At 60.9% G+C, this 26,099-nt stretch overlaps 1 protein-coding gene across 6 annotated transcripts in view; it reads left to right on the top strand.

The window, feature by feature from the left end:
• The window catches only part of ACAN (aggrecan), a 49,467-nt gene that overhangs the window by 1,101 nt on the left and 22,267 nt on the right, over positions 1–26,099 (top strand). For all 6 annotated transcript variants that reach the window (XM_051839812.2, XM_051839801.2, XM_051839807.2 and 3 more), the window contains exons 2-9: positions 15,743–15,819; positions 17,287–17,670; positions 19,251–19,425; positions 20,719–20,846; positions 21,868–22,161; positions 23,296–23,694; positions 24,558–24,732; positions 25,152–25,279. In XM_051839812.2, coding sequence (XP_051695772.2) covers positions 15,750–15,819; positions 17,287–17,670; positions 19,251–19,425; positions 20,719–20,846; positions 21,868–22,161; positions 23,296–23,694; positions 24,558–24,732; positions 25,152–25,279 — 1,753 coding nt within the window. In that variant the 5' untranslated portion in view covers positions 15,743–15,749. The remainder of the gene's footprint in view (positions 1–15,742; positions 15,820–17,286; positions 17,671–19,250; positions 19,426–20,718; positions 20,847–21,867; positions 22,162–23,295; positions 23,695–24,557; positions 24,733–25,151; positions 25,280–26,099) is intronic.

Raw genomic sequence — 26,099 nt, 5'->3', positions numbered from 1 at the left:
GGGGTCCCGTGCTCCTCCGGATGAATTTTTAGTGAAAATCGCCCTTACCCTGGGATGCCCCCTCCTCTCCTTCCTGGGTGTGGCATGGGGGCCTGGGCAACCCTGTAGGTCACTGAGCCTCGGGGAGGCTTTGAGAGGACATGCTGTGTGTCCCGCTCTCCGTCACCCCTGGGGCCCTTGGGGTGAAATGGGGCTGTGCCAGGGATGGGGTGCTCTGCCTCAGTGAGTGTCCCAGCTCTGGTGTGAGTTTTTAGGGGGCCTGCTGGCTCTGGGCTCCTCCCAAGTCCCTTCGGGTTGGACCCCAAGAGACCCTGTACTGAGATCCCATGAGGATCTCTCTCCAGCCTGGGGTTTGTCCACGAGCAGATGGCAAAGGCAGTGTGGCAGGGATTGTAACGGAAGAGGAAGAACAGGCGCTCCCTCCGGCTCGGCGGGAGTGGGAGTGCGCGCTGCCGCTGGGCACTTGTTTCTCTGATGCGGGCTTCACCGCCCTCTGTGACGCCCGCCGGCTTGCCGTGTTTTCCTTTGTCTGAAAGGCAGAGTGACGCACGGAGAAAGGGGCAGAGATACCACCCTTCCCTTGGTTCACTCCCCAAATACCTGCAACATTTGGGGCCAACAGGGACCCAAGCCCCAGAGCTATCATTGCTGCTCCCAGGGTGCCCGACAGCAGGAAGCTGGATGGGACGGAGCTGGGACTCAAACCCAGGCTCTCGGATTTGGTAGGCAGGGATCCCCCCGCCCCCCGGTGCCCACCCTTACACCTTGTATATTTGCAACATGTGTTTCTTACTGAAGGTTGTGGCCAAGACGGTTCTGTCTCTGGGAAGCCCTTGCTGTGGGGGCCGGTGTCTAGGGGTGAAGGCAGCTGGAGCCGGGAGCTGGAATGGCTGTGAGAGCCGAGCTCAGGAAAGAGGCCCCCCGAGCCAGAGGGGAAGTGAGGTGTGGAAGACAGGCTGCTGACCCAGGCAGGCGCTGGGTCCCCTCCGGGAGTCCTGTGGGAGGGGGCACCTCCCTCCCCCCACAGCCCCCACCCCTCCTGGAGAGGGGTCCTGGACCCTGGGCACGGTTGGGATGGAGAGACCTGCAGAGGGACACAGGTATGCAGGCCGGAGGGCGAGAGAGGGGACCCATAGGGAAAGTGGCCACATAGCTCCTGTTTTCAAAAGTTGAATTCAGGGCAAGAACGGAAAGTGCTGAGTTTACTTTTAAAAACTCAGAGCCTCCTTGTAAGCAACTGTGCGCGCGCGTGTGTGTGTGTGTGCGCGCGCGTGCGCGTACGTGTGTGCGCGTGCGTGCGCCAGAGGCCGGCCTGCGGGCTGGCTGGGGCGTGTGTGAGGCGGCTCCATTCCCTCTCAATGGCCCTACAGTGTGTCCTAAAGGAGCTTTTTGTTAGACTCAGGGTGGGTGGACTTGGGGTGTGTGGCTCTGGGCATCAGTGTGGCTGTTTGCTCACCTCTGCGGGTCCGTGTTTTCCTTCCAGACACACCCAGGCGTGAGCCACGGCTCCTTCGTGGGCCTGCTCGGGGGAGGGGGTGTTGCCTGGCTGGACCTGGGGTACCCCTCTCTGGGGAGACTGCAAGGTGACCCAGCAGGGTGAGGACTGTGCCCCGGCCACCCCAGAGCAGTCCAGGAAGGGTCCAGATGGCGGTGCAGCCTCAGCCCTCCTCCCAGAACATGCCCGGTCTACAAACCATCCATCCATCTATCCATCCATCCATCCATCCATCCATTCATCCGTTCATTCATCCGTGCTCTGTGGGTGCGGCACTAGTCAGCTCTGTCTTCCTGTCCTCTCCCGCTGGTGATCTGAGGGGGACGCTGCAGGCTGCCTGGCCCCGGCCCCTCGTTTCTGTAAAGCAATGGTTTTGGACTGGGACTGCTCCCTCTACCCCGGGAACACTGGTGGTGTCTGGAGACCGTCTTGCTGTCACTCTGTGGGGGGGGGGGGCACTGCCAGGCTGCAGGCCAGGGGTGTTGCTAGCCACTCTGCAGCATACAAGACGGCCCCACTGTTGGAAGTGTCGAGGTCCGGAGGCTGCTCTGGACCTTTGGTCCCTGAGTGGCGGAAGCCTGGGGTGGGAGGGCAATAACAAAGACGGGGTGGGGAAGGCAGGTCCGTGTTCAGCAGACACTGGGTTGTGGCCGCTGGAGCCAGGTTGAAACCCTGTGTGCCCTCAGGCCAGTCACAGCCTTTCTGAGCCACTGTGGAAGGAGCTGCACAGAGTAGACTGTGTACAGCAACTGAGACTGTCATCCTCAGGCCTGTAACGGTGCTGCCTTGGAAAATTACAGCATCAGCAGGTGCACACTCATGATCTCCAAGCAGCTTTGCCATGGTAGAGACTTATGCTTGGCGTGGGGGCAGGGGGTGGTGTGGCCACATGGTGGCCAACAAGGCATGTGTGTGGGAGGGGTGCTGACCGCCTGTGGGACAGGGACACTGCTCCGTCTCTCTGACTTTGGCCCCTCTGTGAGCTGGACAAGCGCTGGCTGGCAAGGTCCCTTCCTCCCTGTCCCTAAGCCACAACAGAACGGTTGAATGAAGGAACGCACGTGGCACCGTGCATCCCTTTCAATTCTGGGCATGGGCACCCTCTGCTTGCAAGGCTGAAGTCAGGTCTCTGGTTCCAGCCCCAGGCAACAGTGCCCTCTGGGGGACACTGTGGGTTCAGCACCGGCGCTGGACAGCACTGGGCGGTGAAGGTGGGGGCAGAGGCTGGGGAAGCCCCGCTCACTGAGGGAACCAGACCAGGTCAGGGACTGGGCTTGCCCAGGGCAGACAGCCCAGTGATGCCTCCATTTTCCTCTCTGTGAGATGGCGTTGAAGTCACAGCAGGTTAAGACCTCAGCAAAAGCCACCAGCAAGGAGTGGATTTGGTAAGTCACCATGCGTCCCAAAGCTTGCTTCAGTCAGAGAACCTGGAGCAGAGGGGGCCTGGGGGGTCACCCCAGTGCCTTGTTACACAGATGGGGAAGGCAGTTGGTGGGAGTGGGGGCGTGGCATGGAGCCTGGGCTCCCGCCCTGACTTCCGAAGCCCCTCCCTCAGACAGATGAGAAGGAGGAGGTACCAAGTCTCAGAGCCCAAAGGTTCAGCCCATCTCCCTTCCCTCAGAGACCCCTCCTCTCCTCCCTGCTCCCCCCACCGACTTCTCCTGCACGTGCAGATGGCTCAGGGCACGTGCGGATTATGGGAAGACTCAGAGGGCTGTGTCTCACCTTCCCAGGTACGAGAAGGGGGCTGGGGGCAGCATCAGAGCTGGCCCCAAGAGGAGCCTGCAGAGCCTCTGTGTCGGGGCAGGCATGGAGGGGAGGCGGCCGGCCTGTGGGTGTCCAGTTGCCCTGGAGGGTCTACTGCAGCCTGGTCTGTGAGCCCACCCCCAGAACGTCCAGGGCAGTTCCCCTGGAGGCGGCACTGTTTCCAAGGCCCTGGCTCTCGCCCTGCCCTGGGGATCACTCACCACCGTCTGTGCTTCCCCTCTTTCCTGCCTGGGACAGGGTCTGTGTCCACCATACAGCTGTCCTTGGCCTTGGGCGCTTTGTCCCCAGGAGCCAGGCTGGGATGCCAGGGCCGAGGGTTCCCCCTCCAAGGGCAAGGGACGTTGTCCAGGCTGAGGTGGGTCCCTGCCTGCAGGGAGGGGTGGAATCACCAACGGGTCTGATTGGGATGCAGATGGGGTTGGGGTCAGGATCCTGCAGCAGGGCCCAGGGCCTGGGGCACCCAGGGGAAGGAGACCCCTCCTAGGACCGCCCACCTGTGTCCCCGCCCCCTTGCTGACCCTGTTTCCAGCTCACATCCACCTGCAGCCAGCCTGTGAAGGTTGGGGGCTCATTTTTTTTAAATTTATTTGACAGGTAGAGTTATAGACAGTGAGAGAGAGACAGAGAGAAAGGTCTTCCCAGCTGCCCCTACCTGGAAAACCAAGGGCCCTGCCTGGCTGTTGCCCTTGTTTGCTGGGCGGCTCTGGGTGAAGTCTCTGGAAACGTTCACGAATAGCACGGGGTCCCCCGTAGCTGAGCCAGGGCCTGACCAGCCCACACTCCCTGCCCTCTGTGGGTACCCCTCTCCCCTGGCCACGGCCCAGCCAGGCCTCCAGCCCCCCTTCAAGCCCCGTCTGAGACTCCCACTTGTCCCCTAAACACAGCCCATGCTGGCTTCACCGAGGGGGCCTCTGGTGAGGGGAACCTCAGCCCTTCCACAGGGCAGAGGGTGCTGTGTTGGACAGGAGGGCAGGGCCCAGCACTGGGTTTGAGCTCACCCGTTTACTTCTGTGTACTGGGGATGGGGAGCAGACGCTTCTGTCATCAGAAGAGCCTGTGGCTGCGTCAGGGGCAGGGAAATGTAGCTGACCCCAAGCAAGGTCACTGCCAGAGAGACCTGCCTCAGAGGTCGTTTGCATGAGGAGGGGTCTCCCAGAACTCCAGAGTGGAGCAGTGGTCAGCAGAGGCTGGGGCTGGAGGGGCAGGGGAAAGGTGATTGACAGGTGCTGCCTTTCAGCCTGATGGGTGTCGGTTCTGGGTTCTGCACACTGGGCTGCGACAGATGATGGGCACGGGGGGTGCAGTTCTCTAGAGCAAGCAAGAGACCAAATGACAGGGCCCTGGGCGCTCTGACCATAAACACGTGATAATGCCTGATGGGCACGCGTGGTGCGTGTGTGTATTGTAAGCATGGCGTGGTGTGTGTGTGTACTGTAGGTATAGCGTGTGTGCGTGTACTGTGGGCAGGGCGTGGTGTGTGCGTGTGGAGGTCCAGCGTCCTGGCTGCACAGCCGAGCGTCCACCTCCAGGTGCCCACCCCCATCGTCCCAGCTGCCCTTGGCAGGTGAGAGGTGACCTCAGTGGTCATCTCTCTGGGCCTTTGCTGTCCACGCCAAGGACATCGTGCTCCAGCCCCAGCTGCCCCTGCTGCCTCGTGTCTGTCTTCGGTGTGACGGAGACTGACAGTTGCCAGTTATGTTTTTGCCCCAGCTCCTGGTGAACTCCGACAACTGGGTTCACAAAAGAATCCCTTGAGCTGTCGTCTTCCAGGAGTGGAGCGGGTGCAAGGGTGGCCAGGACAGTGCTGCCCAGGCTCACTGTACCTCCTGTTGGCTGTGTCATGGGCAGGGCTGAGGAGGCATCGCTAAACCACAGACCCTCGCACAGAGCAGCTGTTGCTGGTCACTATGGCCGTCCCAGAGCCCAGTGTCGAGTGGTCACGTCGGCTGTGAGCCCTGCTCTGTACACCTGCCATCTTTGCTCTGAGAGTGGCGGCTGAGTCTCCCCTGCCTTCCAGGAGCCCACTGTGTTTGCCCAGGGGCCGGGCTCTGCCTCAGTGCTGCTGCTGACGGTGCAGCCGTGGGTGAATTTCTCCCCTGGGGAAACTGGGATGGCAGCTCCCAATTTCAAATGCGTTTGAGGCTCAGCTGCACTGCAGTACGTGTCTGTGGGCTAACTTCTGCAGGTGCCCTCCGCATGGGTGTCTCAGTCTGCTGTCCTCAGAATCCAGCTTGGTTTCCTGCTCCTCCCTGCTGTGAGCATCTCAAGGCAGCGAGCGTGTGACCGCCACTGAGAATTGTGTTTCACAGACGGCACGGTTCTGGTAGAAGCTGCCTGGCTGGTGTGCTGCTCGGTCCAACCCGGCCACAGAGGAAAGAGGGTTGTGTTGGTCTCCCTGGAAGAAGGCAGAGGGACTCCAACATGGTGCCCTCCTAAGCGATTTCCACGGGGAACTGTGGTTCTGGCTGGCTTCTGCCGTGCTGGGGCTGCACAGCCCAAGCCGGAGAAGATGCAAAGATTTCCGCGGGGAACTTTGCATGGGGCAGCTTCCTGGGATACGGACACAGCTGGCAGGGGGTGATGGAGGGCATTGTGCAGCTTTCCACGGACTGTTCCGGAACAAGCTGGGAGTCAGAGGGGGCTCTGGGAGGGGCTCTGAGAGCAAGCCTCTGCCTCTCCTGACAGATGCCTGTCAGTCAGACTTTGCAGTGGAGCCCGTCTGTGCAGAGCCTCCTGCAGCTGTCTGCTCCCCGGGGCCACGGTGCCCCAGCGGGTCCAGTCCCGTGCCTGTGGCCTCAGGCTCTGCCGCTCGCTGGCTGTGGGATTCACTCCCTCGGAGTCACTGAGCCCTCCCAGCCCTGCTGTGAACACACTCAGCCTCAGTGTGTGATCCTGTGGAGGCAGGAGCCGGGGGGTACTCACGGTGTGGGCGGTCTCCGCTGTCGTGTTGGGGGCGGCACGGAGGACTTCCTGGAGGTGGGGTCAGCAACAAAGATAGCAGAGGCTGCAGTTTCTTGTCACCACAGGCCCCAGGCCCGGTCACTCCTGAGACCTGAGAGCCCCCTATCTCCTATAGAACGGAGCTGAACACTGAACCCCCGCTGCAGAGGCTGTCCAGAATCGGGCCAGGTTTTTCTAACTTATGTCTCTCTCCATCACTTGCCCTGCCCCGTTCTCCGTGCTGTTGTGTGCTCATCTCCTCCCTCCCAGGGGGCCCTCCCCCGCCCGCACCCGCCTCCCACCTCCGTCTGGCTCCTGCCCACAGGCTCAGCTCAGCCGCCTGTGTTCTGGCTCCCCAGAGCCTCGTCTCCACCACCCCCTGAGAGCTGTGCTTGCACTTCTCATCGGCTGCCCCCACAGGAAGCCCTGAGGCTGCCCCACGGCTGGTCCAGCTGTGCAGGGTCCACCCCAGGCAGAGGCCCCCAAGTGACAGGGCTGGGGGGAGCCGAAAGGCAGCGACTCCGCATGGGAGGGGCCAGCAGAGTGCTCCACTGGGCGGCAGCGCCCTGCAGGACGCCTGTCCACTTGGCCCCTGGCCAGCACCGAACCACCCTGGGCAGGAGGCGCTGACCCGAGGGAGCAGAGGTCCACAAGGCCCCCTCAGATTCTGTGGTTTGTTCTCAGAACTCTGCAGTGCAGCTCTGTCGGGTTCTCACAGCCAAGGGGCACAGGTCGAAGTCAGCAGGGCCTCCAGCCGTCCCCTCCCACAGGAGTCACATGGACAGCCCTCCCTTCTTCCAGAGCACGGAGGGCCACCCACTGGGGCAGGCGCCTGAGCCACAAGGTCATGGAGATACAGCTGACCCTGGCCTCCCACCTCCAGGGGCTGCAGGCAGGGTCCCCGGTAGGCTGGGACCCCTCAGGCAGGACACTGCAAGAGCTCAGAGGTCACCCCTGGAGCTGGGGTCAGGGGCCGCCCTTCCTCTGGGCAACACGAGCCTTTCGTTCCTGGAAGGGCTGCGCTATGAGCACCTTCCGCCAGTGGGGGCAGCGTTTCCCCGCTTAGAGCAGCTGAGTGTGTGTGGGGGTGCTCCTTGGGAAGCCCTTCCTGCCTCCCCCCACAACCAGGGGGTTCATTGGGGCCCAGAAGAAGAGGTTGACCCAGGTGGCCCATCCCCTTTCTCAGCCTGACGGAACCCCAGGAGCCCGGGCCTCTTCGTCCCAGCACGTCACGGCCCTAGGCCTCTGCTTTGCCCAGGAGTGCAGCTGTGAGCAGGTGTTTCCAGAAATGTAGGGAAGGTGATTTGAAACCCACCTAGGCAGGCACGGAGGAGTGAGTCTGGATCAGGGCCTCCCTGTGCCGCCAGGCTGTCAGCCAGTGCCAGGAGAGGGTGCTGAGCTGCTGGCCTGCGATCCCCGCCCACTGGACACTTTGGGCCAAAGGACACTGCTTGCCCAGACCCAGGGCTGATGTTTGCACAAGGTCTGGAATTAATGCAGAGGAAACTTCCAAGTGCCCGGGCTGCGGCAGAGGCATGAGAACAGGAAGGGGCCGGTCCCGGGCACCAGGGTTTTTCCACAGAGAAGACAGGGCCCAGTGGAATGGCCCTAGGTGAGAGCAGCAGGCGCCGTCGCGGCCGTTCGCTTAGCTCGGGTTTTCAGTGAAGACGGCACTTGGCGGGCTGGAAGAGCGGGGCGGGGGAGGGGCGCTGCCGTGCTGCAGGGCAGTGGCTGTCCAGCTTCGAGCTGTCTGTCCCCAGACACCGTCTCAGGGCCCCTCTCCTGCCCCACTCCAGGTACCCCGCTGGCCTCTGCCAGGGCCTCTGGCACTGCCATGGCTGAGGGGGCAGGAATGCGATGGCCCCAGCTCCAGGGAGACCCCTGCTGGCCCCCTGGGAGGGAACGAGAGGAAGTCGTTCTCACTGGACAGCAACAGCTTCCAGAGTCTTCGTCCGTGGGAGTTCCAGCCAGAGATGCCAGCAAACTTGTCCGCGGTCACCAGATAGCAGGTTTAAGACCAGGATCTGAGTTCTGGCCGTGTTCTTCAGTCGACCTGCCGTGTCCTGCTGCCTGCCAGGAAGTTTGAGGAAGTTTGAGGAAGGTGCAGAGAGCCTGGGTTCACGGTGGCCCCGGAGGGCAGGTGGAGAACTGGACTTCTCTTGTCAGAGAGACAGAGAGGTGTTGCTAGCAGGGATGTGCGTCAGTGCATGAGGGATCTGGCGAGACAGGCTGTGTGGGGACACAGGGACCCCAGTCGGCCCCTTCTAGCCCCTCACATGCCCACCTGCACCTATGAGCCCACTGGGTCTCCAGCACACCAAGGCCAGCTCTGGTGCCCGGCCCTGGGTTGGGACAGTGAGGTGACCACAGGTGGGTACTGCTGAGTCAGCTGCTTGGGCCGACTTTGTGAAGCTGTTGCTCAGAGGGGGCTTCCTCCCCTCGCTCCCCACTCCCTGCCCTGCTGTGATGGGCAGCAGCAGGAGCTGACCGGCTCTCCCAGCCGCCAGGGTCCAGACAGGAAATCCCTGCCTTTTCTGGGACGTTGGCCGACAGGATCCCAGGTGCTGCTGGGCACATGATGCCTCACCTTGCAGGTGCCTGCTGAGACACTGCCCACTTAACCAGGAGGGGCTTGGTCAGGACTCTAAAAAGCCCCCCCCCCCCACAGTGCTGGTGGGAGTCGGGAGAGCGTCTGTGAGCAGCACTGGGGCTGTGTCCTCTTCTGGAGCCCTGGCTGTGGGGACCAGTCCTGCAGGGGTCTTCCAGGGACGCAGGGAAAGCGGGCCCTTCTCTGTTACTGGGAGCCCCTCCCTCCGGGCACCACTCTGCCAGCGTGGACCCTGCATTCGTCCTTGTCTTCCAGGCCCTCTGCAGCGCTGGGCAGAGCCAGGACGGGGACTGGTTTTCTCCTTCTTAGGAGCTCAGTTAGGGTTGCATTTACCCCACCACCACCCAAGACCTCTGGATCCGTGGGGACGTTGCTGTCTCTCTGTAGCAAATGCATGGCACAACAGATGAATGTAGGGGCTGGGACTGTGAGAAAACCATGAGAGCAGGACTCCCAGCCACCTGCTGTCCACGTGGCTCCAGACCAGCCGTCTCCCTGTGTGCAAGTGCAGCAGCAGTGCTTGTCTTCGCAAAGTTGTTTTAAGGAGAAAGGGCCCACCTGCAGCTCAGCGCGGGCAGTGCTGGGACTGAAGCCACAGTTGACTGGGGCCTGGCTCTGAGACGCTCCCTGCTGCCCGAGGAGCCCTGAGTGCTCTGTGCCCAACCTGTGTCCCTGGGGAGGTGGAAGGGGCAGCATCACATTCTTACTTTGTAGTCCTAGACTCTGAACCCTAACCGCAACCCAGCTTGGGGTGAATGCAGACCAACCAAGCTGGAGTGGGGGCATTTGCTGTCATTACAAGTCAAGAGACTATTGGCATGGGGTGCCACTTGGGTGTGGCTCCTCAGCCAGGTGGCACCTGCCGTCTGCTTGGAGTTAAGTGCAGGATGGGCATCCTCAGCATGGGAGGAGCCGGCAAGGAGACGCCATTCACGGAGGCCGTGCAGCGTCTGTCATTTGTCAGCAGCTGGGCAAGGAAGCTGAGCTCCCAGGGGTTAAGTGTTCAGGCCGAAGTTATCTGCTCACAAGCGCCTGTTGGAGCCCAGACTTAATGAGCTCCGTCAGACCCCAAACCCTGCCCCCCACTGTTGGCCCTGTCACCAGGAAAGAAGCCACAGCCAGGATGAGTCCGTGCAGACTGTTCCCAGCAGCAAGAGATGAGAGGAAGGAAACTGTTCAAGTCAGGGGACCCTGAGCCCCAGGAAGGAGCAGAGTGGGCCAGACAGAGCTGAGTGCCTGAGAAGTGTGGACGAAATGGCAGGGCCAGACCGGGCCCCAGCTTTAGACACCGCACTTGGTGGAGAGCCGCCGGAGGCCTCATTAGCAGATCAGACAAAGACGACCCGCACGTGGGACGCTCGGCCTGGTGTCCTTTTGTGATTTCCAGTTCCACCGCCTGTGCCACACGGACCCTAACGGCTGGGCTCCCCCACCCCAGCATCCAACCAAGCACAGGCCTCCCCAGGGGGTATATGGTGGCCCTGAGCGTTGGAGCTGAACACACGCAGTTGGGGGGGGGTCCCTGAGTGTGAGGGAGGCCGTGGGGGGCGAGAGGAGGCCGGAGGGCCCACCTCTCTTCTCCGCCCTGTGTCGAGCTGGCATCTAGAACATCAGCTCCAGGGTCAGTTCTGCCACTGCCCCATCCCAGAGGGGAGAATCCAAGGCTTGAGCTCACACCAGGGTTAGGGCCCAGAGCCCACTCACCATTTTCCGAGGACCCCCCAAGTGACCGGAAGGCACAGCAGTGTGTGTGGAATTAGATTTCGGATGCTTCAGTGACAGCAGAGCAAGGACATCCAAAGTCGGGGGCAGAAGCCTCAGCGGGGGCTCGGCGAGGGGGGGGAGTGCAGAAGGGAGGGGCATGAGAAGCAGCCCGCAGTCTCCCTGGGGCGACTTGTGCAGCCGGCTGCGGAAGCTCCAAGTTGAGGCCTCACGGGGTTCCCCAGGGAGTTTCAGAGGACCTAAGCCTGGGACCAGCGTCCCAGCTGCCCGCCCACACCACCCACAGCGTGTGTTCACGAGAGAAGCAGCTGCACCCGAGGTCGGTCTGGCTGAGGGGCCCCGGCCTTTTCCCCAGGCTGAAGTGCACGGGCTGCCGTTTGTTGCACCGATGTCACTCATGATCTAGGCCACGAATGACGGGATCGGGCACCACCGGGAGATCAGCCTGCAGATTTGTGCTGTGCTGGAGGCGGGGTTGAGGGGCCTTGGCCAATGGGTCAGTTGTACTGGTCTCCCAGGCTACCAGATTCCAGCGTCCACTCACTCCTAGTGGGGATTGTCAGTCTCATTTTAGACTGTGCTGGCACTCTGAGTTAATACCAAGGAATTTTTCTTTAAGTTTTTCAGGCTTGATTTTCAGTCTTGAGATCGTAGCCCAGGTCGCACAGCGAGAGAAGGACATGGGTGCAGAAGCAGCATGGTCAAGGGCAGGGCCCAGCGAAGCTGTGGGGCAGCAGGGGGTGTGCAGGGCAGGGAGCTGGGAGGGCGCTGTGTCCAGCACAGTTTGCTGAACCCACTTGGCTGTGGCGCCCAGTCTGGGCTGGGGAGGGGGACCTGGACCCCTGGGCTGGCAGATGGCCTTGGCCTCCATGTCCCCTGGGACATGTGTGGACCCAGCAGTGAGTGGACAGGAAGAGAGGAGTGCCCCCTCTCCTTGCCCTAGCCTTTCTCTTTGTGGATGAGAAAGTTCTCACCTCCGCCAGCACCAGCACCCCCTCCACGACCTGGACCGGCTTCCAGCTGCCCAGGTGACGTCACTGACAGAGTTGGTGACAGGCGAGCTCTCTGGGAGCCCCGGGCAGGGCGGACACCGATTGTTCTCTGGGTGCACACCACACGGCATGGCGGTGCCGTGTTTAACTAATGCAGACAGCAAGGCCATGGTGCCTCTGCCGCTGAGTTCTGGACGTGGGACGGGGTGGTCTGAGCACCCCTGGAGCTGGGCCTTCCTTGGGCCTCCCTTTGTTCACTCCCTCGTCCCTGATGGCCCTGGGCACCTGGGAAGCCGACTTCTGTTCTGGCTCCCCCTCAGCCCGCTGTGTGTCCTGGACAAAGCCTTAATCTGCTTGGCCTCAGGTTCCTCACCATCAGACAGAGGAGCTGGGCTTGGTGTTCACAGAGATTTATCACAGCTCTGACTTTCTGTGGCTCTTGGGAGGTCCAGTGTTGATTGACAGCATTGGGGGAGGGACATCTCTGAACAGCAGGCAGGAACAGGTTGGATCCCTGCAGTCCACCTTGAGTTCAACGAGGGGAAAGGCATGTTCTGTGTGATGGGGATGTGAGTGGGGCGGCTCATTTGAACCCCACGGGCAGATCCTGGGTACACCGGAGCTGACCGGAGCCCAGCGGAGCTGACCGGAGCCCGACAGCCCCCTAGGGGAGGCCTGAGCACCTGTCAGCCCACCAGAGGCTGCGGACCAGGGCCCTTGGTGGGGGAGGCTGTAGTGGTGAAGCGTGATAAGCAGTAGCTTTGGGGGAGCAAAAACGCAGTGGGGTCCCCAGTGTGGGGACGCAGTGACCGAGAAGTGTGGCACTGCCCTCCCGTTTTCCAGGTGTCTGGCCGTGTGGTGACACTGTGTTTGAAATGAGAGCTGTTCTGCTCTTTTGGGGTAGGCATCCAGCCCCCCTCATCCCGGGACAGGAAGCCTCCGTGCAGCCCCTGAGACTTCTTCCAGGGCCCACATCCACAGAGGCTCCCTTGGGCCCCATGCGCAGGTGGATGGGAGGAGAATGGTATTGATGGACGCCTGCCTCCTGTCACTCAGCTCTGAGGAGCTCTGGGGTGGGTGTCTGGTGTTGTCAGGCAGTCGCCAGCAGCAGGACCAGGGCTCGGGTCTGAGGGTCTTCATTGTGGCTGGAAGAGGAACTGGGGTGGGTGGGTGAGCTGCCTGGTGTGTCCCACAATCCGATGGAATCAGGGCCAGGTGGCCAACCGTCGATGTCAGCTTTCAGAGGTGAAAGATTTCCCTGTCTCCAGCTGGGAAAGTCACACACTCACAACACGCACATACACACACTCACACATGCACAAGCATGCACATACACACTCACGCTCACACACGCACACAAACATGCACTCACACACACACTCATACACATACATACATACACACACACACCCACTCACATGTACATGCACACACACCACTCATACACGCTCACACATACACACTTGTACACATGCACACACAAATATACATGCACAAACACACACAAACATGCACACTCATAGACACACACATGTACACACACCACTCATACACATACACACACTCATACACACATGCACACAAACACGAACATACACTCACACATACACATGTGCACACACACATACACACTCACATACATACACACAGTCACACACACACAGTCTCAGCTCAGGTAAAGGGCACTAGCATGTGAGGTGGGTGTTTGGCCTTTTGATTACGTTACCTGCATCCATAGTGAAGGGCCTGGGTTTGAGTCCTGGCTCCACCCGCCTGGGAGGCAGCAGCTGGGGCTCTGTAGTCGGGTCCCTGCCACCCACGTAGAAGGCTGGGATGAGCTCCTGGCCCCCAGCTTCAGCCTGACCCAGCCCTGGCTGTTGCAGGTACTGGGGACTGAACCAGGAGATGGCAGCTCTTTCTGTCCGTCTCTCTCTCTCTCTCTCTCTCTTTTTTTTTTAAAGATTTTATTTATTTGTTTGAGAGGTAGAGTTACAGAGTGAGAGGGAGAGACAGAGAGAAAGGTCTTCTGTCTGCTGGTTCACTCTCCAATTGGTTGCAATGGCCAGAGCTGTGCCGATCCGAAGCCAGGAGCCAGGAGCTTCTTCCTGGTCTCCCACATGGGTGCAGGGGCCCAAGGACGTGGGCCATCTTCTACTGCTTTCCCAGGCCACAGCAGAGAGCTGGATTAGAATAGGAGCAGCCCAGACTAGAACCGGCGCCCATATGGGATGGTGCCACAGGCTGAAGGTTAACCTGCACCATGGTGCCGCGCCCCCCCCCCCCCATTTTTAACAAGTAGCAGCACACCTACTTCCTGTTCCACCTCTGTCCTAAGGCAGTGGCTCCCTGGTGACCCCTGCAGCCCCCTGGTCTCCACCCAGCTCCCTCCTTATCTCCCCTTGCCCTCCTTCCCCCGCCCCCAGCTCCTACCGCCCGACAGGCTTGGGGCTGGCAAAGCCGACTCCACTCATGAAAGACTCAGTGAGTCCCGGAGACTCTTGGAGCCCAGACAGACTGGAATTTCTCCCTGTTTTCTTTACAGCAGAGAACACACAGCACAGGCGCGTGTTTGTTGCACTATTTCTATCCCAAAGTTTGTCTTAAAAACAGAAGAAATGGAATCAGTGTCTCTGCCCAGTGCACCCACACCACCCCCTTTCTCATCACTTCCTGTTTCCTGGTCTCAGCCAGGGAGAAAACCAGACCCAAGCCCCAGAGAACCCTGTGCTTTGAGACAATGTCCAGCTTGTTCAGAGGGCGAGGGCAGAAACAAACACAGAAATCCCAGAAAGGGTGCCTGAGGGAGGCACAGGCTGGCCTTGTCTGAGCCCTGCAGCTTGGGGGAGAGGGCCACACCTTGACACCCCTCCCAGCCTGGAGCTGACCACCACAGGTTGCCACACCAGCTCCACCGCACCTGGAGCCCCAGAGACGTCCATCAGAGTGGGGAACCCCTAGGGTGGGCGGGGGCCCGGAACCTGGTGGTCTCAGCTCATGTGCACAGAGGCACCAGTGTGTGCACCTCGGGTGCAGGCAGGAAAGGGCCCATACACCCTCTCCCCCTCCTGCACCCCTACCCCCAGGTGCTCCTCTCATCCCCAAACCCCTCTAGCCCCAGCCCCCAGAGGTGAGCTGAGAGTGACACCTGCTGGGCCCCTTCATTCCCCCGCCCCAAGGCCCCGCCCTCTGTGAGGCAAAGGCTTCTCAGCCCAGGAGTCCGCTCTGCCTGGGTGCCATCAGGATGGACACCACTGGAGACCATGCCAGTCCCAGACGGCGTCCACACCGTGGCTGTGCTCACGTGGGCCACACATTAGCACCTCCTGTGATGCTGTTAAAATCCCCGAGGTCCAGGCCGAAGTGTGATTGCCATGGCAGCCAAGGCTGGGAGCCCCAGCTCTGGCCCGTTGCTTGGGCATCCAGCTGGGTCCGCGTGGGCTCTGGCCAGCTGTGGGGGGCTGCCCTTCACCCTCTGGTTGTCCCGACGGTGAGGAAGCCTTGCCGTTCTCACACACCAGGAGTCTTTGCATCCACAGCAGCACTCTGGGGGCCGTGCCACAGCCCACAGCCACCCTGAGCTCCTTGGGTGGGCACAGCAGTGCTGGGTCTCCTGAGCCCTCCCAAAGTGGTTCCTGCCAAGACAGACGAGACCCCTGGAAGGCCCAGGTGTCGCTGGGAAGAGGGGGCCTGTGTTGTGAAGGCTTGCCAGGGAGGAGAGCCGGAGATGGGGCTCTGTGTGCGCCAGAGAGGAGAGACTTCCCGTGAGCAGCTGGCAGAGTGGGTGGAGGAGGTCTTGTCCACGTGCAAAGTTCTCGGGGCCCGGACGGCTGTCAGCTGAGGAGCTTCAGACCCCACAAGAGCTGTGTCTCAGCTGGAGCTCAAGGAAGCAGCAGTGCCCACCAGGCAGGAGGAAGGTCTCTCTCAGGGGGCCGGGCTCACACCAGGACTCGACCCTGAGTGTCAGTGCCACCCAGAAACCCCCACAGGCAAACCCAGAGCGAGGCCTGGCCCCACACCCAGCTGCCACTGTGAGAGTTCCTTAGGGTGAGGTCAGCAAGCTGACCCCTGCCTCAATGGAGAAGCCACCAAGGCTCTGGGGGAGAATGTGTCCCCAGCCCAGGCAGCCCCTGGTGGGCTGTGACCTCCAACTCTGGGTGTGGAATGTGACTCCTATGCCACTCGCGACCCTGCAGATAACACCCCCATCTCCCCTTCCAGGTGAGCCATGACCACTCTGCTCTTGGTCCTGGTGGCTCTGAGAGTCATCGCGGCAGCCATCTCTGGGGACGTCTCAGGTGAGCCCCATCTGCATGGGCGGTGCTGAGGGCGGAGCCCAGCGACCCTGCTCCCGGGATGCGACTCCCCTTCCTGACCTGTTCCTGGCACTGCTCCTGCCCTGTCGAAGCCAGGGAACCCACCGAGGGGCCCCTGCCCTCGCACACATATCCAGTAGCCGCGCCAGGTGACCCTGCTCCTGCTCCTGCTCCTGTGCTCCCACGGAGACGGGGCAGCCCTGGTGGATGGCCTCCCTCCCAGGGCCCTTCCTGCGTGGGTGTCACCCAGAGCTGGGCTGGGGGCAGGACACAGGTGAACCAGGAGGAGAAGCTGTCAGGGAGGCTGGCCTGGAACGTGTGACTGAGAGAGTGGCCTAAGAGGCCATCAGAGAGCCCGCCCCTGGCAGCCCCCAGCCTGCTGTCGTGCATGGGATCACCCAGCCCTGAGCCAAATGGACGAGCTTTCTGCTGAGCCCAGGGCGGCCTTGGCCCCAAAGTGGAACGCATTTCCCTGGCAAGGGCTCCTGCTCAGCCATGGTCCTCCAGCCTCAGCTCCCCCCAGGAGGGGAAGGCCTGGCTTACGCATTCCTGTGTGCAGACACGCAGAATGTGGGTGTGGGTCTCCATCCACACTGCTGCCTGGGGCCCACCCTTATTCAGCCCTGGCCATCTCCTGGGGTGGTTTCCCCACACAGGCAAAGCAGGTCTCCAGGTGGCTCAGAGCTTTAAAAACTGCTGAGCTGGGCACTGCAGTCACGCCAGCACCCCGGGGACTCGCACTGCAGGAGCCCAGCCGTGTTGCACAGTGCACAGAGGGATGTTTGTGGAGCACAGAGATAGGGGCTGGACGCCTCTCAACAGCACGGGTTCCGTAGACTGGGACTTGCCATGGAAAGTGCTGTTTTTTGGAAAGCTGTTTGCTTCCACCCCGGGCAGACATGTCAGCGCCACAGGATTTGCAAGCACGCATGCCCCCTTTCCGTGGCGGCCAGTCCCACCCCAAGCCTGCTGTGCATGGACTCTGGAATGAAATCTCCGATTCTTCCCAAGGCTTCTCCACTCAGGAGCTCTGGGTTAGCAGCAAGGGGAGCTGTCTGTGGCCTGCAAGGCCAGACGAGAGCCTTCTGTGGTCTCCCCCAAGGGGACGTGCCCCGAGAGGTTTGTTCTTAGCTTTAAAGTTGTGAGGCTTTTTCTTACACCTAATGATAATAATTTTCCCCAAAATCTTTGAGTTGATCAGATGGATCCCTTTTGCCTAGGGTGTGGCGTCCCCTGGAGCACCTCAGCTCAGGAAGCAGAGGCAACCATGCCCTGACCGCCCTCCTGGCCTCGCTCCTGGCTTCTGCCTTGAGCTGTGCTGCTCTGGGTGGCCGGCAGTGTCCCGGACGCCCTGGAGCCACACCCTGGCTTGGGTTGTGGTCCCTCGGGGAGTCCATGCCTGGGCCCTGTCTGGGGCTGACAGGCCTGTCCCCCCACTCTTCCACACAGACCTCGACAACGCATTGAGTGTGAGCATCCCCCAGCCGTCCCCGGTGCGGGCCCTCCTGGGGACCTCGCTGACCATCCCCTGCTACTTCATTGACCCCGTGCACCCCGTAACCACCGCGCCCTCCACGGCCCCCCTCACCCCGAGAATCAAATGGAGCCGGATCTCCAAGGACAAGGAGGTGGTGCTGCTGGTGGCCAACGAGGGACGTGTGCGCATCAACAGCGCCTACCAGGACAAGGTCTCGCTGCCCAACTACCCGGCCATCCCCAGCGACGCCACCCTGGAGATCCAGAGCCTGCGCTCCAATGACTCCGGGATCTACCGCTGCGAGGTGATGCACGGCCTTGAGGACAGCGAGGCTACCTTGGAGGTGGTGGTGAAAGGTGAGACGTGCACAGGCCCACTACCATGGGGCCACTGCCACGGGGCCACTGCCACGAGGCCACTGCCACGGGGCTCACCTGCCATGGGGCCACTGCCATGGGGCTCACCTGCCACAGGGCCACTGCCACGGGGCTCACCTGCCGTGGGCCCACTGCCACAGGGCCACTGCCATGGGGCCCACCTGCCATGGGGCTCACCTGCCACGGGGCCACTGTCACGGGGCTCACCTGCCATGGGCCCACTGCCACAGGGCCACTGCCATGGGCCCACCTGCCACGGGGCTCACCTGCCAGGGACCACCTGCCATGAGGCTCACCTGCCATGGGCCTACTGCCACAGGGCCACTGTCACGGGCTCACTGACACAGGGCCACTGCCATGGGCCCACCTGCCACGGGGTTCACCTGCCATGGGGCCCACCTGCCATGGACCTACCTGCCATGACCCACCTGCCACAGGGCTGCCGCTTCACCTGCAGGGAACCAGAAGGGCAGCCTCAGCCCACCCTCCCACCCTATTCCCACATGGTAGCCGTGGTGCCCCGTCACAGGGCTGAACTTCAGCTGTGGCCTCTGTCATTGCAGTGGCTGTCCTTGCTCTCTCTGGCCCTTTGTACTTCACGGCAACCCCATGGCTCATTGGGTCCCGTGGTTACACCACGAAAACTGAGGGGAAGGAACTTGCCTGCTGTGGCCGTGGAGATGACTCAGAGTGGGGCCTTGCCACCATCCCCAGGGGCTCTTCCTCCCTTCCTCCATCCTTTCTCTCCCTCCCCCAGAAACCCTGGAAGGGACTGAAGTTCCCCCAGACCCTTGCCTTGCTCTGATCCCAAGAGAACAGCTGAGTCCTGGTCTGGCTGCCACACTGTCAGCACCAGGTTTTCCGCAGGGGAGTTGAAGATGGTCCACTCCAGGGTGTGCCCTACACAGGGTTTCCACCAGGTGCCCCCTGGCTGAGGGTGCCTGGAGCTCTGAATGCCTCTTCCCTCAAAGAACTAGGAGGTTCTGGAATGATGAGAAAAAAATTATGAGAAAGTAAATTTAATTTTAATTCAAAGAAATTTCTTTCCTTTTTTTTTTATAACATAGACATCTGTCTATCATCTATCTATCTATCATCTATCATTATCTATCTATCTATCTATCTATCTATCAATCATCTATCATTATCTATCTCTCAGGCAAGCAGAGACACAGAGAAAGCTGCCATCCACTGTTTCACCCTCCAGATGTCCACAGCAGCCAGGCCAGGAGTTCTCTCCAGGTCTCCCACATGGATGGCAGGGCCAACTACTTGAGTTGTACCTGCTGCCTCCTACTGTGCTAGGTCACGAGTGAAGCCAGGACCCAGGCACTGCAGTGTGGGATGCCGGCTTCCCACGTGGCGGCGTAACCACAGTGTGAACACCGGCTCCCCGAGAGCTCTCTGACTCAGGTTGAATGCATGTTGAGGCAGTGAGGTCTCAGTGCTGGGGGTGTCCCAACAAACTCGGGACCACATGCAGACGTGCTGAGATCCCGGTGACTGTGGGACCCTGGAACCCCAGGCCTCTGTACCTGACCAGCCGCCTGTGCTGCCAGGTGTTGTGTTCCACTATCGGGCCATCTCCACGCGATACACCCTGGACTTCGACAGGGCGCAGCGGGCCTGTCTACAGAACAGCGCCATCATTGCCACCCCGGAGCAGCTGCAGGCTGCCTACGAGGATGGCTTCCACCAGTGCGACGCCGGCTGGCTGGCTGATCAGACTGTCAGGTGAGAGCTTCCTGCCGGTCAGGGGGTGTGGTGGGGGGAGGAGGAGGGGCTGAGTGTGGCTCAGCTGGAGCCGGAGTTGGGGGCCAGGGTCCTGCAACCCTCCCCAAACCATGCTGCTCTCTGGCGAGGGAGGAGCGGCTGGCGGCTGTTTGCCCTCTGCCAGTTCCTGCACTGCTTGTTTTTAGCTCTGCCGTTATCCACTATTTTGTAGACCATCTTAAATCTATTTTTTGTGTTTAACAAGGCAAGACACATATAAACTAAGCTTCTAGGTCCTGCAGAGGATGGGGCAGGCAAGGCTCCTGGAGACTGGCTCTGGTGGGATCTCGCCCAGGTGCCAGCACCCGTGAGCAGAGCCTCAGGGAAGCATCTGCAGTCTTGGAATAGACCCTGGGATAGATCCTGGGACACAGAAATACTCACTTAAAACAGAGACAGTGGTCGAGTATGGCCCAGGACCTGCCCCTGGGCCTCAGAGAGAGCTGGACTCCAACCCCAGCTCTGGCTCTTGGAAGCTCTGTGACTGAGCAGGTGTCCCCCGTCTGTGGACCCCGGTGTCCTGCGGTATGAAACACAATCCTTGTAGCAGGTCAGTGAGAGACGGCAACAGTACTGAGCAGTAGCCCTGACAGCCAAATCTAACCCACCTCAAATTTTATTGGAAGGCAGTGAGGCCCATTTGCTTTTATGTGGATTCTTTAAAGCATCTGTCAAAAATGGAATTAAAAGACAAGTTTATTTTGGTACAAATAATCTTGAAATCCATGCAGTTTTTTTCATAATATGCATTTTCCACAAACTTTGAAGATATTCATTTGCATGGATTTCAAAAAGTTTGCACTAAAATGAGCTTCTCTTTTAGTTGCGCTTCCCATGCAGTTACCAGAGTTTCCACATGTGCTCTGTGGCTGCTTCCTGCTAGAGTGGTCATCATTATAAAACAAAACCTCAAACATTTACCCTCTGGCCTCTTGTAGGAACGGTTTGTGGAACCGTGATAAAGCATGTTTGGTACCAATAAATACTCAGCCCTGGGGGGCCTTCTACTCCCACATAACTCCAGCAGCAGGACAGGCGGCCAGGTGCTCCACTGAGCCGCTGCTTCTTCCCACGAGAGGCAGGACATGGGGCACGCTCCCCGGCTCCCCAGACTCGGTGTCACCCCACACTGGGCTTCTGACTCGGTGTCACCCCACGCTGGGCTTCTGGTGGGTACCCCATCCACACACCCCGGGCACACACCCCGGGCTCTCCCCAGACTCTGGGTGTCACCCCACACTGGGCTTCTGGCAGGTACCCCATCCACACACCCCGGGAAGGCTGCTACGGAGACAAGGATGAGTTCCCTGGCGTGAGAACCTACGGCATCCGGGACACCAACGAGACCTATGACGTGTACTGCTTCGCAGAGGAGATGGAGGGTGAGGCTGCCTCCTCAGGGGGCACCCTGCTCTGTCCAGCAGCCCCAGCACCCACACCCAGGATCACTCACAGGGCCTCCTCTGGGCAGGACTCAGGCCTGATGCCCCGACATCACACTGCTGTGTGGTGGGGGGTGCCGTCACATCTGGACCCCTCATGTCCACTTGGAGAGGGTCTTGGTGGCCCACAAGCAGCTGCAGCCATGTCACCACTGGAGCAGGAAGTCTCTCTCCTGGGACTGCCCCTTCCAGCCTGGACCCTGGCTGCTCTTGTCAGCCCAAAACCCAGCTAATCCCCGCTGAGGCTGCTCCAGGGTGGGTTCATCAGATGTGTGAGCTCCAGGCCAGCGGGCTCTCGACCTCCTGTTGCCAGTCCCCAATCTGCTCTGGGCCTGCTGCGGTTCCTTGGAGAGAATGGGGGCAGCAGGGAGGAACCTGAGTTTGTCCTCTGGTTTGTAAAGGATGCTGACCGTGGCCAGGGAGCTCCCCTGGCCTGTGGGGACAACCCCTCCCCATCACATGCCTTTGTCTCTTGGGACAGTTCTAGAACCCACCCCCTGCCCTCGAAGCCCTGGCCCAGGAGGTGGCTGACAAGCGGCTCACGGGGGGCAGAAGCACAAGTGGCTCACACCACGGCCCCTTGTGTGTCCTCACCCAGGGCCCCACCCACCCGTCAGAGGCACCAGGAGATGGGGACACCCAGATCTGTGTTCAGGAGCCAGTGCCTCCACCCCCACTCCTCCCTGGCGCACTCCCTGTTGGGTTTGTGGGCATATTCTTTAAAGCAGCACTGGCGTCTCACTGCGCCGTGGCCGGTACCGCCAGCCCCGTCAGACTTGGAGTCACTGTGCCACTGCTCCCCACTCCACTTCACTCCACCTGTGCCCCTCCTTCCCTGTGGCTGCTTCTTTCCTGGTGTCCAGCCTTGGCGACTGGTGTCACCAGGACAGGGTGGAGTGTGGAGGGTGAAGGCAAGATCTGGGGGTGGGAGACCCTCACCTGCTGACTCTGTCCCTCATAGGTGAGGTCTTTTACGCAACGTCGCCAGAGAAGTTCACCTTCCAGGAGGCAGCCAGTGAGTGCCGGCGGCTGGGCGCCCGCCTGGCCACCACAGGCCAGCTCTACCTGGCCTGGCAGGCCGGCATGGACATGTGCAGCGCTGGCTGGCTGGCTGACCGCAGTGTGCGCTACCCCATCTCCAAGGCCCGGCCCAACTGCGGCGGAAACCTCCTGGGTGTCAGGACCGTGTACGTGCACGCCAACCAGACCGGCTACCCCGACCCCTCGTCCCGCTACGACGCCATCTGCTACACAGGTGGGGCTGGGCCTGGCGGCAGGAAGGGGTGCACACCATCCACACTGGGGCCCAGGGCAAGACGGGACCTTGGAAAGGAGGCTTTGGTTCCTTGCCTCTTCCAGAGGCCTCTGGGCACCTACACCTCGAGACTGTAGCTCCTGCTCCGTTTTTCCTGGCTCCCCGCAGGAGCTAAGGGAGACAGGGAGACTGCAGACCGCCTGCCCCTGTCGGGGCATCAGCACAGGATGGCACTGTGAGCGTCCGAGTCTGCTTCCCCAGTGCTGGGCCCTGAGCCTCATCCCCCGCCCCCCCCCCCGCCCCCCTGCTAAGCTGCACTTAGAGACAGCCTGAAGGGCGATGGGGAAGTCGGACTAGGTTTTTTAGGTAGGTATTTCATACTTAACACAGTTTGGTTATAATTAAGTCTTGGAGGAAAAGACTCTGAGTGACGTGGATGAGGAGGTGCCAGGCTTCCTGCTGGAGCAGGTAACTCCTGGACAGGCCCCTTTGCAGGAAGAGGCTGCGGTAGAAGAAATGTCGGGTTTCCCCCGAAGCCTCTACTCATGTGTCGGCGCTCTAACCTGCCTTTGGAAGCAGTGTCAGGCTCACGAGCTTTGTCTTTGCCGATCGCCCGCCTGTTTATGCCAGATGGTTCTCCAGTGCCACCGTCATCAGTTTCACCCACTCTGTCTTCTGCAGGGTTTTACAGATTCCCTGCTAGCTGACGTACATTGTCTTATTGGACAGCTGGGGCCTCCAGTAGCCAGCAAGGTGCCCACAAACAGGGGACGTGAGGGCTGGTGCTGACCGGGCAGGGATGTTGGGTGGCACCCGCTGCTTGGGTTCCTGGCCGTGAACTCAGCTGCCCCTCTGTAGCTGCAGGTTCCAAACCCATGGATTCCACCTGTGGTTGGAAAGGAGTTGGGAAAATGTTGTGTCTGTACTGAGCAGGTAGAGCCATTCCCTAGGCAGCGCCGTGCAAGCAGGCCTCGCATGCGGGATGTCAGTCACCCAGAGCCCATCAGAGCTGTGCGTTTATCAAAGGGGCTCCTGCACCTGCAGCTCTTCAGACTCACCCCTGTGGGCACTGAAGCAGGGCAGGTCGTGGGCAGCCCCAGGCCGAGTGGCTGCAGCTCGTCTGCCCTTTCCCAGGCGAAGATTTCATGGACATCCCAGAAAACTTCTTTGGAGTGGGCGGTGAGGAGGACATCACGGTCCAGACGGTGACCTGGCCTGACGTGGAGCTGCCTGTGCCCCGGAACATCACTGAGGGCGAAGCCCGAGGCAGCGTGGTCCTCACTGCGAAGCCGGTGCTGGACGTCTCCCCCACGGCGCCGCAGCCCGAGGAGACGTTCGCCCCTGGCGTTGGGGCTACCGCCTTCCCCGGGGTGGAGAACGGGACTGAAGAGGCCACCCGGCCCCGTGGCTTTGCTGACGAAGCCACCCTTGGCCCAAGCTCCGCCACGGCCTTCACTAGCGCGGACCTGGTGGTGCAGGTGACCGCTGCCCCTGGTGTGGCTGAGGTCCCTGGACAGCCACGCTTGCCAGGGGGTAAGTCCTCCCCCTTGGGGGGTATACCACAGCAGGAGGGTGGGGGGCTGCTGGCTGTGCCTCCACCTTCACCTGGGACCTGGGACAAGCCCTGCCCTCCAGCCATGAGACAGAGCATGCCCCCCAAGCCACGCCTACATCCTTTGCTACCTGGAAACTCACTTATGGGGACTGGCAGGAATGGCAGGCAGATTAGGGACCGTGGAGGTCCGAGTGACCGGGGCTGGGGCCGTCATGCCTCTTTGCCTGATCCTGCCGGACACTGCCACAGAATGGAGCCACAGAGAGCCGCTGTGCTGGGTGACCCTGAAGCCACTCCAGCTCTGGCTCTCCAGGCCAGGGTTGGCAAGGCGAGGCCAGTAAATCGAATCCAGCTGGTGTTGCGTGGCCTGGGGATTCAGAGCCGCCTTCGGCACTGGGGTGCAGCCCACAGAAGATAGTGTTGGACGTGGAAATATGCGTGTGTCCACAGAGGGGTTTTTCTGGAACAAGGCACTCGTGTGTGGATGTGCTGTCTCAGGCCAACTTAGAAAGCTGTAGTAGATCCTCATAGCAGAAGCCAAACGGCCCACAAAGCTTGCCGGCCAGTTCTAGCCCTGCCCAAGGACGGCGGTGTTCCCAGCGCTTGGGGGGTATCTGGGGACTGGGCTGTCCCAGAGTGGCAGAGTTCAGCTGCTGCCCAGACCCAGATCCATGACCAGGAAGGACATTTGGTGTGGTCTCGACGAGGGCTTGCTGGTGTCCCCGGCCCTGAGACAGACGGGTGGACACCACCACCATGTGGGAGTTCTGTCCAAACAGAGGAGCTAGGCTTTGAGTCAGGTGGGTGCCTGAGCCTGACCCCCTCCTCTTTCTCCACCTAGGGGTCGTGTTCCACTACCGCCCGGGGCCCACCCGCTACTCACTGACCTTCGAGGAGGCCCAGCAGGCCTGCCTGCGCACGGGGGCGGCCATGGCCTCGGCGGAGCAGCTGCAGGCCGCCTACGAGGCCGGCTACGAGCAGTGTGATGCCGGCTGGCTGCAGGACCAGACCGTCAGGTGAGGTGTGGGCCGGCCCCTCCCTCTGCCCAAACCCTCCAGCATCAGGCTCAAGCCCGGCCCCACGCCCGCTCGGCAGGCAGCCAGTGCCTTGTCGACTGAACACCCCCGTGACCCCTCCCATACCTCCCCCCACACTGAGGCCGTTTCTAAGAGGACAGCGCAGGACACAAGGGGACGGGAAACTCTCGGCCATGACCCCTCCCCCAGAGACCTCTGTTCCTCCCCAGCATCACCGGGGGCCCTTCGATGTGGCAGGCTCCCTTCTGAAGCCAGGATCCCCCAGGGGCCCTCAGGCAGTGCCCCAGCGGCTCAGGGTCACCTTGCTGGTTTGAGCCCTGTCAGACCCCTGAAGATGCTGCCCACGTCCGAGTGCATCCAGAATAGACCTCATCCTCCCCTCCCCCACTCCTTTGCAGATACCCCATTGTGAGCCCACGGACTCCCTGTGTGGGCGACAAGGACAGCAGCCCAGGGGTCAGGACCTACGGTGTGCGTCCACCGTCAGAAACCTACGATGTCTACTGCTACGTGGACAGGCTCGAGGGTACGGGGCCTTGATGGGCAGCGATGCCGGGGCAGGGGGACCCCCTCACCGTGCTTCCAACACTTGTCTGGGTGGAGGGGAACCTGTAAGAAAGGAGCCCCCAGATGCCCTGCACACTGTCCGGGGTGCCCCCACTCCACCTCCCGTCACCGTGAGTCCCGCCACAGAAACTTGGTTGACACTGCCCAAGCACGTGTCCCCACAGACCTTTATTTTGTCTCATTCCTTTTAATTTTGGTGGAAGTCACCAGATTGCTGTTCTGCTGAACCCCGTTTTAGAAGTGTAGGTGTTCTGGAAACATCTCAACTTTGCCCTCACTCACGCTGGGGCCCTGACGATCACTCAGCCCTCGGGCCTCAGCTCCCCACCCAGAAAATGGACTCATTTACGTCCACATCAGGGGCTTTTTGAGCATCCAGTGAGATTTGTCTGAAAAGTTCCTGGCACAAGTAGGTGCTCAGTAGATGTGAGCATCTTCCCCCAAATCGAATGGGACTGGTTCTGAGGGTTGGGGTGGTCCACAGCACCCACGGTGCTTGTGATGAGTGTGGGCCTGAGCAGGTTCCTGGGGTCTGGAAGGTGCCCAGATGTGACTAGCAGCTCCAGAAAGGAGGGAAGGAGGGAAGCTGATTACAGGACCTGTTTCCTAGCGTCCCCTGGGGAAGTGGGGAGCTGCGCCCTGGTGTTGGCCTGCAGGGTCCCCTCCACCTCCTGCCCTGTCCCCTGGGGAAGTGGGGAGCTCTGCCCTAGTGTCCTCCCAGGGTCCCCTCCACCTCCTGCCCTGTCCCCTGGGGAAGTGGGGAGCTCTGCCCTAGCATC

The sequence above is a fragment of the Oryctolagus cuniculus genome, chromosome 12, assembly GCF_964237555.1.
Source record: "Oryctolagus cuniculus chromosome 12, mOryCun1.1, whole genome shotgun sequence".
Lineage (NCBI taxonomy): Eukaryota > Metazoa > Chordata > Mammalia > Lagomorpha > Leporidae > Oryctolagus > Oryctolagus cuniculus.
The sequence above is the reverse complement of the archived record's forward strand: the minus strand, read 5'-3'. Positions and strand labels throughout refer to the sequence as shown.